The 14,267-nt window shown below is 37.2% G+C and overlaps 1 protein-coding gene across 1 annotated transcript in view; it reads right to left on the bottom strand.

Annotated features, from left to right (window-relative positions):
• Positions 1-14,267, bottom strand: part of Cog6 (conserved oligomeric Golgi complex subunit 6) — an 83,228-nt gene that overhangs the window by 19,004 nt on the left and 49,957 nt on the right. Inside the window, exons 9-11 of the mRNA XM_076175634.1 lie at positions 13,456-13,596; positions 13,026-13,187; positions 11,350-11,514 (exon numbers count right to left, since the gene is read on the bottom strand). Of these exons, the coding sequence (XP_076031749.1) occupies positions 11,350-11,514; positions 13,026-13,187; positions 13,456-13,596 (468 nt within the window). The remainder of the gene's footprint in view (positions 1-11,349; positions 11,515-13,025; positions 13,188-13,455; positions 13,597-14,267) is intronic.

Here is a 14,267-nt window from a genome sequence, read left to right as displayed (position 1 = left end):
CTCTCGCTTTTGTCTTGGTACATGCCTGTTTACCCCTTCATTGTAATTATCCATCAATATATTCCATTTCTCTTCCACTGTTGTCTCTTCCATATAGAAATTTTCCCAGTTTGCATTCCTGAAGAATGTCTTTAGTTTTGCAAAGTCTGTTTTGTTGTACATGAATCTTCCTTTCCTATGCTTTTCATTCCTCTCCATGTCTATTTCTTCCTTTAGTACAGTTTCGATGAGTACATGGTCACTCTTTCCAATTGGTGTCTTGTAATGGACTCTGTCCACTATTTCAGGTTCTGTAGTAAATATTAAATCTAGTTTCGGTGGCTCTTCATTGTTTCTGTACCATGTGTTTTCACTGACCCATTGGTCATTGTGTACTCCATGGTCATGTCTAGCAGTACATTGCCCCACAAGTCATCTCCTCGCACTGTCATGTTGTCCCAACAAATTTCTTTGCAATTGAAGTCCCCCATAATTACCAGATTACCCTTACCCATTAGTATCTCATTTAGTGATTTTCTTGTATCTTCTAGCATTTTTGTATGTTCGTTCTCTTTCCAAGCATTCGTTTTTGGAGGCACATAGGTCACCACAAACTTTCTACTTTTCATATTCTTGCCTTCGACTTTTATCATGATCAGTTCAACATTACCTTTGCCCTCTGCAATTTTTGTCACGTTTAGGTCTTTCTTGGCCAAGAACATGATTCCCCCTCCCTGTTTCTTGTCCCTGTTTTTTATCCAGTAATTGTATAGACCTTGTCCAATAACGATGGATGGTATTTCACCTCTTAGTTTAGTCTCTACAATTCCCATTATGTCTGGTTTTTCTTCTAACAGATAATCATTGAGTTCGTTCAGACCTGAAATTAATCCGTCAATGTTAGTATAGGCCACTTTTAATTTTCTTCCTTCTCCATTATTTTTTCTGTCCTTGGTTTTTTCGTTTTGATGCGCCATTGTCTCAATCTCATGTCGATTACTCTCCAATGGAATTCTTTGCATTCTGTCTCCGTTCTCAAGTTTTTTCCTTTGCTTCTTCTCTTAGTGACTTTTCTTTTTCTAATTCCTCAGTACTCATTTCTCTTTTTATCCATATCTTATTGTACTTTTCACTCTTTGCCAAGTTGCCTACTTTTTCAAATATGTCTTCTACTACCATTTGTGACCTTAATTTTATCTTTAGAGGTCGATTTCTATACTTAAAATAGCGACCGATTCTATAAGTCTCTTCCAGGTCTAAGCCTGCATCTCTTTCTCCCCCCTGAATTTCATTTAGGATTTCTACTGCTGTCTCTTTTTCTTCTTTTCTCTCATGTACCTCGCCAAATCCTTGGTTTTCTATTAGTCCATATACCACAATACATTTTTTTCTATCTACTGTATCCCTGACCCAATTAGCTTTTTTGTTAATCACTTGGATGATTGTGTCTTTTGCATTATCCTGCATTTGCTGCTTGACTATTTCTTTGAAAGTAATTTCTATATTTTCAATGTTTTCCTTCCACTTCTTAATTTTCTGGATATTTTCCTCACCTAGGTTATCTTCGATTTTGTGTGTATTTACCTAGTTGTATTTACCTAGTTGTATTTTACGGGAAGGGGAGCTATGCTCATGGTGTCCGTCTTTATATCTCATTTCATCTAAACTATTTTCAGATTCATGTATTGTTTTTGTACACACCACTTAATCATCTAACTTGTTCCAAATGTCTATTACCCTGTGAGGAAAGCTATTCTTTTTCAGATCTCTTCTATAGCTGTTTTTCTTGATTTTCTTTCCATGTCCTCTTGTATTTCTTTCATCCCATTTTATTAGATCCTATCAATAATTTCTATGCCTTTCATGATTCTGTAAATAGTTACAGAATCTCCTCTCTTCTCTGCTCTAGTGTCTGTAGCTCAAGTTTTGTTAGTCTCTCTTCATATGATAGTTTTGAGTGTGTTGGTGCCAATTTTGTAATTGCTCTTTGTATTCTTTCAAGTTTTGTTATACATTTTTTTTTGTATTTGGTGACCACATCATTGCTGCATATTCCAATCTTGGTCTTATCAAAGTGATTAATATTTTCTTCACCATTTCTTCATCCAGGTATGTAAATGCAACTGATTGTTCTTATTAAATTACAAGTTTCTCCAAAAATCTTGTTTATGTTTCTCAGGTGACATTATTCATAATAATGACTACCAGGTCCTTCTCATTTTCTACTTTTTTTTATTCCTTCTTCTCCCAATTTATATGATCCTGTTATTCTTTTTTTGCTTTTTCCAAATTCCATTATGCTGCACTTTTTGGTATTGAACTCCATCTCCCACTTCCTACTACATTCCCATACTTTATTGAGATCACTCTGTAGTGACTCACAATCTTCTTCCGTGTTCACTTTTTTTTAACAGTTTTGCGTCATCTGCAAAGAAGCTCATGTAACTTTCAATTTCTTTGTCCATATCATTAATATATATAGCAAACATTATTGGGGCCAAAATTGTTCCTTGGGAACTCCGCTTATTACTTCATCCCAGTTAGAGTGTTTGTCTCTTATCACTACTCTCATTTTTCTTTCTTGCAAAAAGTCTTCCATCCATTTAAGCAATTGCCCTGTATTCCTCTTTCAGTTTCTAATTTCATAAGTAACTTCTTATGTGGTACTTTGTCAAAAGCTTTTTTTAGGTCTAGAAATGCACAATCAGCCCATCCATCTCTTTCTTGTATTATATCTATTAGCCTTGAATAGAAACATATTAAATTGGTGACGCATGATCGTCCTTGTCTGAATCCAAACTGCCTTGGATTTAGTACGTTGTTTTTTTCTAAATACTTTACCCATCTACTTTTGATAATTCTTTCACAGATTTTTGCTATTGTTCTTGTTAGAAAGACTGGTCTATAGTTTGTAGGGTCCTCTTTATTTCCTTTGTATATAGGTACTATATTTGCTCTTTTCCAATCTTTTGGAACTTTTCCTTCTTTCAAGGAACTGTTTATTATGCTTTGTATTTTGTCTGCCAGTTCATTCTTGCATTCTTTCAAAATCCAGTTTGCTATTTCATCTGGTCCATGCGATTTTCTGACATCAAGATTACTCAAGTGTTTCATTATTTCGTTCTTTGTTACTTCTATTTCTTTCATAGGGGGGACTTTCTCTTCCCATTCGATCTCTCCAGGTTGTATGTTCTCCCTTGTAAACACCGATTTAAAATGCTTGTTCATAATTTTTACCATTTCTATTTCCTCTGTGTATTCAACTCCTCCTTGTCATAATTTCTCTAATTCTTGTTTGTAAATCTGTAAAATAGTTTTGGTTGATCTTTACATTTTTCTATGACATCTTTTTCATATTTTCTTTTTTCGTCTCTGCACACTTGTACATATTCATTTCTATAACAAGTATATATTTTCCATTTTTCAGGTCTTTTGTCTTTCTTCCATTTGGTCCAAGCTTTATCTCTTCTGTCTTTCAACTCCTTACAACTTTTGTTGTACCAGCACTTTACATATTCTTTTTCTTGTTTTTGTCTTGGGACATACTTTTCCACTCCTTTTTTTTTTATAATTTTTTGTCAAAATATTCCATTTCTCTTCTACTGTTGTATCTTCTTTGTGTATTCTTTCCCAGTTTTCATTTTGAAAGAATTCTCTTATTTGATCAAAATTTGTTTTTTTACATCAATCTTCCTTTTCTATATTGTTCATTTCTTTTCATGTATTTTTCCCCATTTAGTTCTAGTTCTATCAATATGTGGTCACTTTTACTTATTGGTGCCTGGTATTCTATCTTTTCCACTATATTTCATGGTTCTTCTTCATTTCTATACCTAGTGTTTTCCCGAATCCAGTGTGTTATTATGTGGTCAATAATCATCTCAAGTAGAACATTTCCCCATGAGTCTTCTCCACCCTTTACTGTCATCTCTTCCCAGCAGACTTCTTTGCAATTAAAGTCACCCATCATAACTATTCTTCCTCCATCTTCCATTATCTTGTTTAATGTTATTTTTGTGTCTTCTAACATACTTTTATGTTCACTCTCTTCCCACGAGGCTGTTTTTGGGGGCACGTAGTTTATTACAAAATTTCTGCTCTTCTTATCTCTGTCTTCTACTTCTATCATAATCATCTCTACTCTATTCTTTCCATATGTGACACTCTTCACGTTTATATCCTTCTTAGTCAGGAACATAACTCCACCCCCTTGTTTCATCTCTCTGTTTCTAATCCAATAATTATATGCATTGTGTCCTATCCTGTTGGGTGGTAGTGGACCTTTTAATTTTGTTTCTACAATTCCCATTATGTCCGGTTCTTTTTTCTTCAGATACTCGTTCAGTTCATTCAGTCCTGTTATTGTTCCATCTATATTTGTGTAGGACACTTAACTTTGTTATTTCCATTGTATTTTCTGTTTCTTTTTTGTTTCTCTCTGTTATGGTCCATTTTCTCACTTTCATATTCACTACTCTCCAATAGAATTCTTCTTTTTCTGACTCAGTTTTGTTCTCGTTTTTTTCTTTAGCTTCTTGCCTTTTCATTTTTTCTTCCTCTCTTTCCTCTTTTTATCCATACCTTTTTATATTGCTCATTTGTTGCTAGCTTCCCTGTTTTTGCTAAGATATTCTCTGCTGTTGTTTGTGACCTGAACTTAATCTTAATTGGTCTGGTCTTATCTGTACTATATTTTCCGAGCCTAAACATCTCTTCAATTTGTTTCATGATTTCAGGTTCATCTTCCTGAACCAATTCTAGTAAACTGTTTACTTTTTCTTTTTCCTCTTTAATTCTTGTGGTTCTATTTTGGTTAAATTTCTCTTCAATTTCTAATATAATTATACATTTCTTTTTGTCTGCTAAGTCTCTTACTATATTCTCCTTCTGTCTCATCACTTTAATAACCGAGTCTTCAGTTTGTTCTTTCATTTGTTGCTTAATTATGTCAGTAAATGCAACTTTACTGTTTTCTTGGATTTTTTTCCAGCCCTGTGCTTCCTTTGCTATGGCCTCTTTATTGTCTTTATTATTCCTCTTTAATTCCTCATTCTCTTCTTTAACTTCTTTTAACTGTCTTTTTAATTCTTCTATTTCTAAAGTTAAGTTTTTGTTCGCCTTCTCTAGTTCTTCCAATCTTTCAACTCTCTGCGCAATCTTGGCTACGTTACCGAACCTGTTTTCCCAATGCTCGGTCATCTTATCAAGTTTCTCCTCTAGTCTTGCCAACGGGGGAGGTTGGTATCCCCCCCACCCTCTTTAAATCCCTGGAAACTATTATCATCACCTTCCACTGTGCTGCTCTTATCTATACTTCTGATCTTTACATTTTTGTTGATCCTGTCGTCACCGAAATCATCATCGTCGGTCCGCCTTTTGTTTACAAGACGCCTGGCCTCCTGGACCATGTCCCCCTCTTCCTCATTTCCTTCCATTTCCCTCAACAATCCCTCCCCTTCTCCTTCCTTATCACCCCCCACTACACCACGAGCTCTCCCCTTCCCTATAAGTACAATAAGACACTTCCTGGACGTTGAGATCCATGTAGATTTTCCTTTTTCTTCGGAACACTTGCCGTCCATTCGACGAAAGGGTGTGTGTCTGTGTGTGTGTGTGTGTGCTAGGTGCCCATTGTGTTGCAACATACTCTAATTTAGGTCTTATCAGTGCAATCACTATTTTCTTTATCATTTCTTCATCCATGTAGTCGAAGGCCACTTTCATTGGTCTTAATAAGTTAAATGTCTCTCCAACTAATTTATTGACATGTTTATCAGGTGTCAAGTCACTTGAGATAATCACACCCAGGTCCCTTTCTGAGTCAACTTTTTTGATTTCCTTGTTACCAATTTTATATTTACCCAATATTTTATTTTTGCTTTTTCCAAATTCCATTATACTACATTTCTTAATGTTAAAGTTCTTTTCATACCTCTGACTCCATTCCCATATTTTGTCCACATCTTCTTATAGCGATTTGCAATCTTCTGTATTTACCTAGTTGATTTATATGCTCATGGTGACCTATTTTTGTACCTCGCAAGATCAAGTTTGTTCTTAAATTCTTGTATTGTGTTTGCAAACACTATTTCTTCATCCAATTTGTTCCATATATCTATCACTCTGTGTGGGAAGCTGTTCTTTTTCAGGTCTCTTCTGTAGTTATCCTTTTTGAGTTTCATTGCATGTCCTCTTGTTTTTCCTCTGTCCCACTTTAATTAGTCCTCTCTATCAAGGCATTCTTTTCCTTTCACAATTCTGTTGATGGTTAGTAGGTCCCCTTGTTCTCTTCTTTGTTCCAGGGTTGGCAATTCCAGTTCGACCAGTCTTTGTTTATATGTCAGGTTTGCAAGTGTTGGGACCAACTTTGATGTTGCTCTTTGTATTCTTTCTAATTTTCTTATATTCATTTTTGTACTGGGTGACCATATCAGTGCTGCATATTCCAGTTTTGGCCTTATCAGGGTTTGTAATATTTTCTTGATCATTTCCTTATCCAGGTACTTAAAGGCCACCTTTATTGATCTCAACAAATTGTATGCTTCTCCGACTATTTTATTTATATGTTTATCTGGTGACATGTCTTTGGTGATGATTACTCTTCTTTTCCATCAACTTTAAATTGTCCTGTTATTCTCTTCTTGCTTTTTCCAAATTCAATTATACTACACTTCTTGATGTTGAATTCTACCTCCCATCTCTTGCTCCACTCTGAGACTTTGTTCAGATCCCTCTGCAATAAGTCACAGTCTATTTTGGAGTTTATTCTCTTTAATAATTTTGCGTCATCCGCAAAGCAGTTCATGTAACTTTCAATGCCTTTGTCCATGTCATTTACATATATAGCAAACATTATCTGAGCTAGTACTGATCCCTGTGGGATGCCACTACTCATTTCTTCCCATTTTGAATATTTGTCTCTGAGCACCACTCATTTTATTCCATGTAGGAAGTCCTCCATCCAATTCAATAGTTTTCCATGTATGCCTCCTATTGTTTCCAGTTTATGTAGTCATTTTCTGTGTGGTACCTTGTCAAATGCCTTTTGTAAGTCCAGGAATGCACAGTCTGCCCAGCCATCCCTTTCTTGCAATATGTCTATCAATCTTGAATGGAAACAAATTAAATTAGTGACACATGATCTTCCTTGTCTGAATCCAAATTGCCTTGGGTTCAGTATTTTATTCTCCTCCAGATATTTTAGGCTTACTCTCATGAGTAATTTGGCATCATCAGCAAAGAAGTTCATGTAACACTTCACTCCCTCATCCATATCATTTATACATATGGCAAACATTAAAGGAGCCAATACAGAGCCTTGCGGGATGCCACTTATCACATCTTCCCAGTTCAAATTTTTGTCTCCAAGTACCTCTCTCATTTTTCTTCCACTTAAGAAATCCTTTATTCAGTCCAGCAGCTTACCTTGTATTCCTCCTATTGTTTCAATTTTTCTTATTAACTTTTTATGTGGTACTTTGCCAAAAGTCCAAGAAGGAGCAATCCGCCCAGCCATCTCTCTCTTGTATTATCTCAATTAATCTTGAGTAAAAGCATGTTAAGTTTGTGGTACACGATCTTCCACTCCTAAAGACAAATTGTTTAGGGTTTAATATTTTATTCCCTTTCAAGTGTTTGATCCATTTGTTTCTGATAACATTTTTGCATATTTTTGCTACTGTGCTTGTAAGGGATACTGGTCTGAAGTTTGTAGGATCTTCTTTGTTTCCTCCTTTATATATTGGTACTATGTTTGGAGAAAAGTGGGAGGTGAGCCAGCTGTTGTTTGCGGATGACACTGCGCTTGTGGCAGGATCGGAGGAGGGGTTGAGGAAGTTGGTGACAGAGTTTGGGAGAGTGTGTGAGAGAAGAAAGATGAAGATAAATGTGGGTAAAAGTAAGGTGATGAGATGTAAAATGGGTGAAAGTGGCAGTAGACTGGAAGTGAGCATTTAGGGAGAGTGACTGGAGAAAGTGGATAGTTTTAGATACTTGGGTGCAAATGTGGCAGGAAAAGGTGGAGTGGAGGTAGAACGTAGATTGAGAGAAGCGAGTAAATGCCTTGGTGGATTAAAAAGTGTAATGAGGAATAGACATTTGGGAATGGATGCTAAGAGGAGACTGTATGAAGGAGTGATTGTGCCAACAGCACTGTATGGGGCAGAAACATGGAACATAAGAGAGGAAGAGAGAAGGAGTTGAAATGTGTTTGAGATGAGATGTCAGAGAAGTATGAAGGGGGTTTCTAGGCTAGATAGAGTGAGAAATGAGGAGGTGAGGAGAACAGGGGTGGAAAAGGAGTTGGTTGATAGGGTTGATGAAAGAATATTAGGATGGTTTGGACACATGGAAAGAATGAGTGAAGAAAGACTAGTAAAAGAGGTATGGAAGGCAGATGTGGAGGGAGTGAACATGAGGGGACGTCCTAGGATGAGGTGGATGGATGGGGTGAAGGCTTTGGGGAAGAGGGGAATGTCTGTTGATGAAGGACGGGAGAGGACAGAAGACAGGGGTGAATGGAGAATGGTTGTACATGGATGATGTTGTGATGTATGAGGTGGAATGGGTGGGGGGATGGGGAATGAGGTAGTATGCGTAAAATTTGACACAGTCCAAGGGGATTTCTCCCCGTCTTCTCATTTTATGTATGGGGGGACGGAGAGGGCGGGTTGCCAATTGAATAAAGCGGCCTTGCTGGGGATGTGCTGTATCTTGCAACACTGCTTCTGACCCAGGGCAGTGGACAAGGTGCAGGGATGACCTGTCATCCAGGAGGTGCTAAGATAAGAGGGAGGGTGGAGGGGAGTGGAGTGTATTCAGGGATGGAATGGGTGGGAATGATTTTATGCCTTTTTCTTTTTGGCTACCTCCCTTGTAAGGGGGAAAAAGCCTTGGTATATGTATATGTATGTACGATGTTTGCGTCTTTCCAATCTTGCGTTACCTTTCCTTCTTTGAGTGAAAAGTCTATTATCTTGTATAATTTGTCCGTCAGTTCGTCTATACACTCTTTCAGTACCCAATTTGCAATTTCATCTGGTCCATGCGATTTTCTAACATCTAGGTTTTTTTCATTTGGTCACTTATTTCTTTCTGTGTTACCTTTATTTCTTTCATTTTAGGGGATCTTTCTCGTTGTCCATCTTCCCAAATTTGTGAGCTCTGAATTGTAAAAACAGACCTAAAATGTTTGATCCTAACTTCTGCTATTTCTGTGTCATCTATATATTCTTTATCTCCTTCACGCAGTTTTACAATTTTGTGTTTGTCTTTTAATTTATCATTTACATGTCTGTAAAAGAGTTTAGGTCGATTCTTACATTTGTCTATAATATCTTTTTCATAGTTTCTTTTTCTTTCCTGTGTATATTCACATACTTGTTCCTAAGTTTTATATATGTTTGCCATTTGGATTTTTTTCTCTTTTCCATCATTTCCAGGCTTTGTCTCTTCTGTCTTTAGCCTCATTGCACCTTTTGTTATACCAACACTTTATATAAATCTCTTTTTGCTTCTTCTTTGGTACATATTCATCAATTCCTTCCTTGTACTTTTCTTTGAATATGTTCCATTTGTCTTCCATCTTTGTTTCCTCTTTGGAGAATTTATCCCAGTTTGTGTTTTGGAATTTTTTTTCTAAGTTTTACAAAATCTGTTTTGTTGTACATTAATCTTCCTTCTCTATGTTTTCCATTCCTTTTTACATCATTTTGTTCTTTTAATTCAAACTCTATAAGTACATGGTCACTCTTTCCAATTGGTGTTTTATACTCCATTTTGTTCACAATATCCAGTTCAGAAGTTAATATTAAGTCTAGTTTCGACAGTTCCTCATTGGTTCTATATCTAGTATTTTCCTTAACCCATTGTGTTAAGGTATATTTGATGTATGTATGTATGCTTATCCTTTACATGGAAAACCCAGAAGCTCTACAGTGGCTGGCAGCCCTCAGGCTCACCCACAGATTTCTTTAGGAAAAAACTTTGGACTGTTGCCTGTGTTGTCAATCCATCAATTGTTGTCTTAAGTTTTACTTTATTGCCTCAAGTTTCACTAAATGGAAAACCTACAGTCCTAAAGTGACTGGCAACAGTCCTCTTAACCTCCCACAGATCTCTCTGGGAAGAGACTTTGGAGCTGTCTATGTGGTATCATTATGGGACTGTTTCTGTGTCCCTTGCTCAAAGTTGTAGGAAGAGGAGAGTAGTCACTAGCTGTCAGTTTCCTATGTGTAACAAATAGAGTTGAAGCAGAGAGGGATCTTGGGCCCAGTCTAGAGACCAAGTGTCAGTGAGGGGATTGATGGGTTATGAAAATGGACAACTTTATTGTCCATCTTACAAGACACATGCAGGTACCTATCATTGGTCCCTGTCTGCATTGTATTGGTGTAAGATGGTTTCTACGTCATCATATGAGAGTAGTATGTGGGGTGCAGTTGCTGATTGTAAGCTCTCCATGTAAGAAATACAGATGAAGCTGACAGAAAGATCCTGGATCCAGTCCAGAGACAGAAACGGCCCTTCAGGGCACCTTCTGATGGAGGTGAGAAGGTTGATAAGTTTTGAAAATGGGCAGCACTGTTGTCCATCTTGTAGGGCTATCACAAAGTTTTTAAAAACAATAAAATAACATGTAGTCTATACTGAAGTTCAACTAGATAAAACTGGCTTAATCTAAAAATATATATATATATATATATATATATATATATATATATCTATATATATTTATACATCACTGTTCAGTAATGTCGTTACACATTAGTAATTGCACTAAAAACCCACTATTATTTTGGATTTAAGAAAAGAAGGAAATAACAAATTTCCGTATATTTCAATCACTTGCTGTGATCCTCTTCAAGCGGAATACATAGACAAGAGAACATATATATCTTATATACAGATGAGAGAGGTAAAGTTAGGGAACATGGACAAGACATCTCATGTGGCATCTAGATTGTTGCGCGGGTTTTGTGGCAAATCGTCCGCTTTTACAATAGGAGATAATTTATTAACTGCCAAGGTGGTTATGCAATCTGGCCAATGGTCACCAGATTACATAACCACCTTGGCAGTTAATAAATTATTTCCTCATATTGTAAAAGCGGACGATTTGCCACAAAACCCGCGCAACAATCTAGATGCCACATGAGATGTCTTGTCCATGTTCCCTAACTTTACCTCTCTCATCTGTATATAAGATATGTATGTTCTCTTGTCTATGTATTCCGCTTGAAGAGGATCACAGCAAGTGATCGAAATATACGGAAATTTGTTATTTCCTTCTTTTCTTAAATCCAAAATAATAGTGGGTTTTTAGTGCATATTTATATATATATATATATATATATATACCAAATTACTTACCATAAAGTTCTGCACAGCAAGTGGCTGGCATGATGGATGTTCTGCTAAAGGTGTAGGGGGAGGTACTGCTGTGATAACCGAGTACATGTTGGCCAAACCAATTGTATGGCAAACACTGTTGATCTGCTCTTGCATCAGTGTGTCTATTTGGGCATCCAGTTGTCCCTGCATAAAACAAATTAAAAGATGCAACACTGAGAAAGTAATTTAGTATTTATGCAAGAAGTACATTATCATAATAATAACAACAATACCTATCTACACAGTATGGGCCTCTTCCCCCTTATACAGGAGGTAGCTATGCCAAAGGCACATACCCATTCCCACCCATTCCACTACCCTTCTTTCCCTCTATCTTAGCTCATTGTGGATGAAGGGTTGTTCTAGTCTCCTGCCCACTGCCCAGGTCAGAAGCAATGCAATGCAGGAAGATACAGCACATCTCCTGCAGGGCTGCTTCACTTAAAATAGTGAACCCCTCTTCTCCATACCCACATGTGGAAAACAGTGAGGGAGAAATCCCTTTGGGCTGCATAAAAAATTATTCATATACAACCATTCTCCACTCACACCTATCCCCTGCCTTCTCCCTTCCTTGCTTAACAAACATTCCCCTTTTGTTCAAAGGCCTTATCCCCATCCATTATTCTCATCCTTGGTCATCGCTTCAAGTTCACTCCATCCACCTCTGCCTTCCATACCTTTTTTGCCAATCTTTCTTAACTTATTCTTTCTATGTGTCCAAAACTTCCCAATAATCTTTATCAGCCCTATCTGCCAGCTCCCTTTCTACCCCCACTCTCCTCTTTAACTCTTCCTTCTTCACTTGGTTGAACCTTGTAACCTCTACCATACTCCTCAGACACTTCATCTCAAACACATTTAAACTTCTCCTTTCTGTCTCTTTTAAATTCCAATTCTCCACCCCATACAGTGTTGTAAGCACAACCACACCTTTATATAATCTTCTATTTATAGTACAGGAATACTTTGTGCAGGCACCTGTCATTGGTTCCACAGGTACATAATTACCATGCCTCATATCATGTGTTATTATAACTGTTCTGGCTGTAAATGTAACATCATCATTATTCTTAAAGTCAAAATATTAATAGTAATACATAATATATGAGGCATAGTAATTACAAACCTGAGGGACCAAAGACAGATATCTGCACAAGGTGGTCCTGCAAGATGTACATTAGTCATCTCCCTGCTGTCCAACTTCAAAAGTGACCAACATCCTCTCCTCCATCTGGAGGCACTGCCACAAGGAGATGACACTTAATCTTTGGACTGGGCTCAAAATATCTATCAACTTTGACTGCATTTCTTCCACCTTTTCACATAAGGAGAGCTGGCAACTGGTGACTAGTCCCTTCCTCCTAGTGCTACAAGCTGCCAAAACAGAAACAGTCCCATAGTAACATATTACAGCTATATATCCAAAGTTTCTTCCTAGAGAGATGTGTGAATGGGTCCAGGGATTGGTGCTAGGAACTGGAGGCTTCATGTTGCCAATCAACAAAACCCAAGGCAACAATGGTTATTATTATTACAAACCTGTATCATTTCCAACTTATGGCCAGTAGTATGAATGAGAGACAATGTAGATTGCAGCTTCATGTTGCCAATCAACAAAACCCAAGGCAACAATGGTTATTATTATTACAAACCTGTATCATTTCCAACTTATGGCCAGTAGTATGAAGGAGAGACAGTGTAGAGTGCAGCTGGTAGAAGCAATTGAGAAGATACACGGCTGACTCCACAGTACCAAGCCCAGCAGCACTTTCATTAATGGCTCCAACCAAAGGATCAACAACACAACTCACAATCTGAGATGAAGACATGTAAAAATTTGTCATGATATTGCATTTAACATCTACCTACTTAGAGATGATTAGAATAGAATTGGGAGAAGTACATCCCTTGGGCCTTGTTATCCCTTCATCTATTCTAAATCTCCCTCCACTTACATCTACATTATAAATTCCCTTTTCCTTACTTGACAGACATCCCACAAGCATCCAAAGCCCCCTTCACACTATCCATACACCTCATTCTTGGTCTTCTCAATATTACGCATAATCTTATGTTACAAACCTGTGTAAAGTCATTTTGCCTGTCTTCAATCATGGTGGAAGCTGTGACAATGTCTTTTAGAAGCGCCAGGGTCATTGCTACTCCAGGAGTTGGGGCAAGAGTATCTCCAGGAGGTTCCACACGCTCACAAAGACGAGACACCTGAAAACCGAAATTCATTAATGAATGTTATCCATGAAATATATCTGGCTCACATCCTACTTCCCTCTATATCACTCCATAACTACCCTAAACACATACATGTTGAACAACCATAGTGACATTGCACGACCCTGGTGCAGCCCAATCTTCACCTCAAACCACTCACTCTCCATTCCTTCCCCCCACATATACTCTACTACTGTGAAAAAACATTTGATCACCCTCAACACACTTCCCCTTATGTCATACATCTGCAACGCATTCCATAACACCTCTCTTTCAACCTTGTTATATGCTTTCAACTCAATATAATCCTAAAACCTTTACCCTGTACATAAACTTTTTAGATACATCAATACAAAACAATTATCTACAATCCTCTTCCTTTCCTACACCATCCTTCCTCAATAATTCCCTTTGTTTCCCTCCTAATCCTTTCAGTTAAACTACTCTCCTTGAAACTAATGTATTCATATTTTCCTTTTATAGTTGAACTAGACATGCACTCCTCCAGTCCACTTCCTGCCCTTAAGATGGGAGTGGGTCAGACCATTTTTTGACCAAAACTTATTATCTTTTTAATATATCTAGAAATGTTTTACAAGGTATAAGGAATACATTTTGAGTAACCAAAGTTTGAAAAATATAATTTGGGTGTGGCAATAGTTCAT

This window comes from Oratosquilla oratoria, chromosome 37 (genome assembly GCF_046742065.1).
Source record: "Oratosquilla oratoria isolate Oo_2021 chromosome 37, ASM4674206v1, whole genome shotgun sequence".
Lineage (NCBI taxonomy): Eukaryota > Metazoa > Arthropoda > Malacostraca > Stomatopoda > Squillidae > Oratosquilla > Oratosquilla oratoria.
Note: the sequence above shows the minus strand (reverse complement) of the source record. Positions and strands in the feature narration are given on the sequence as shown.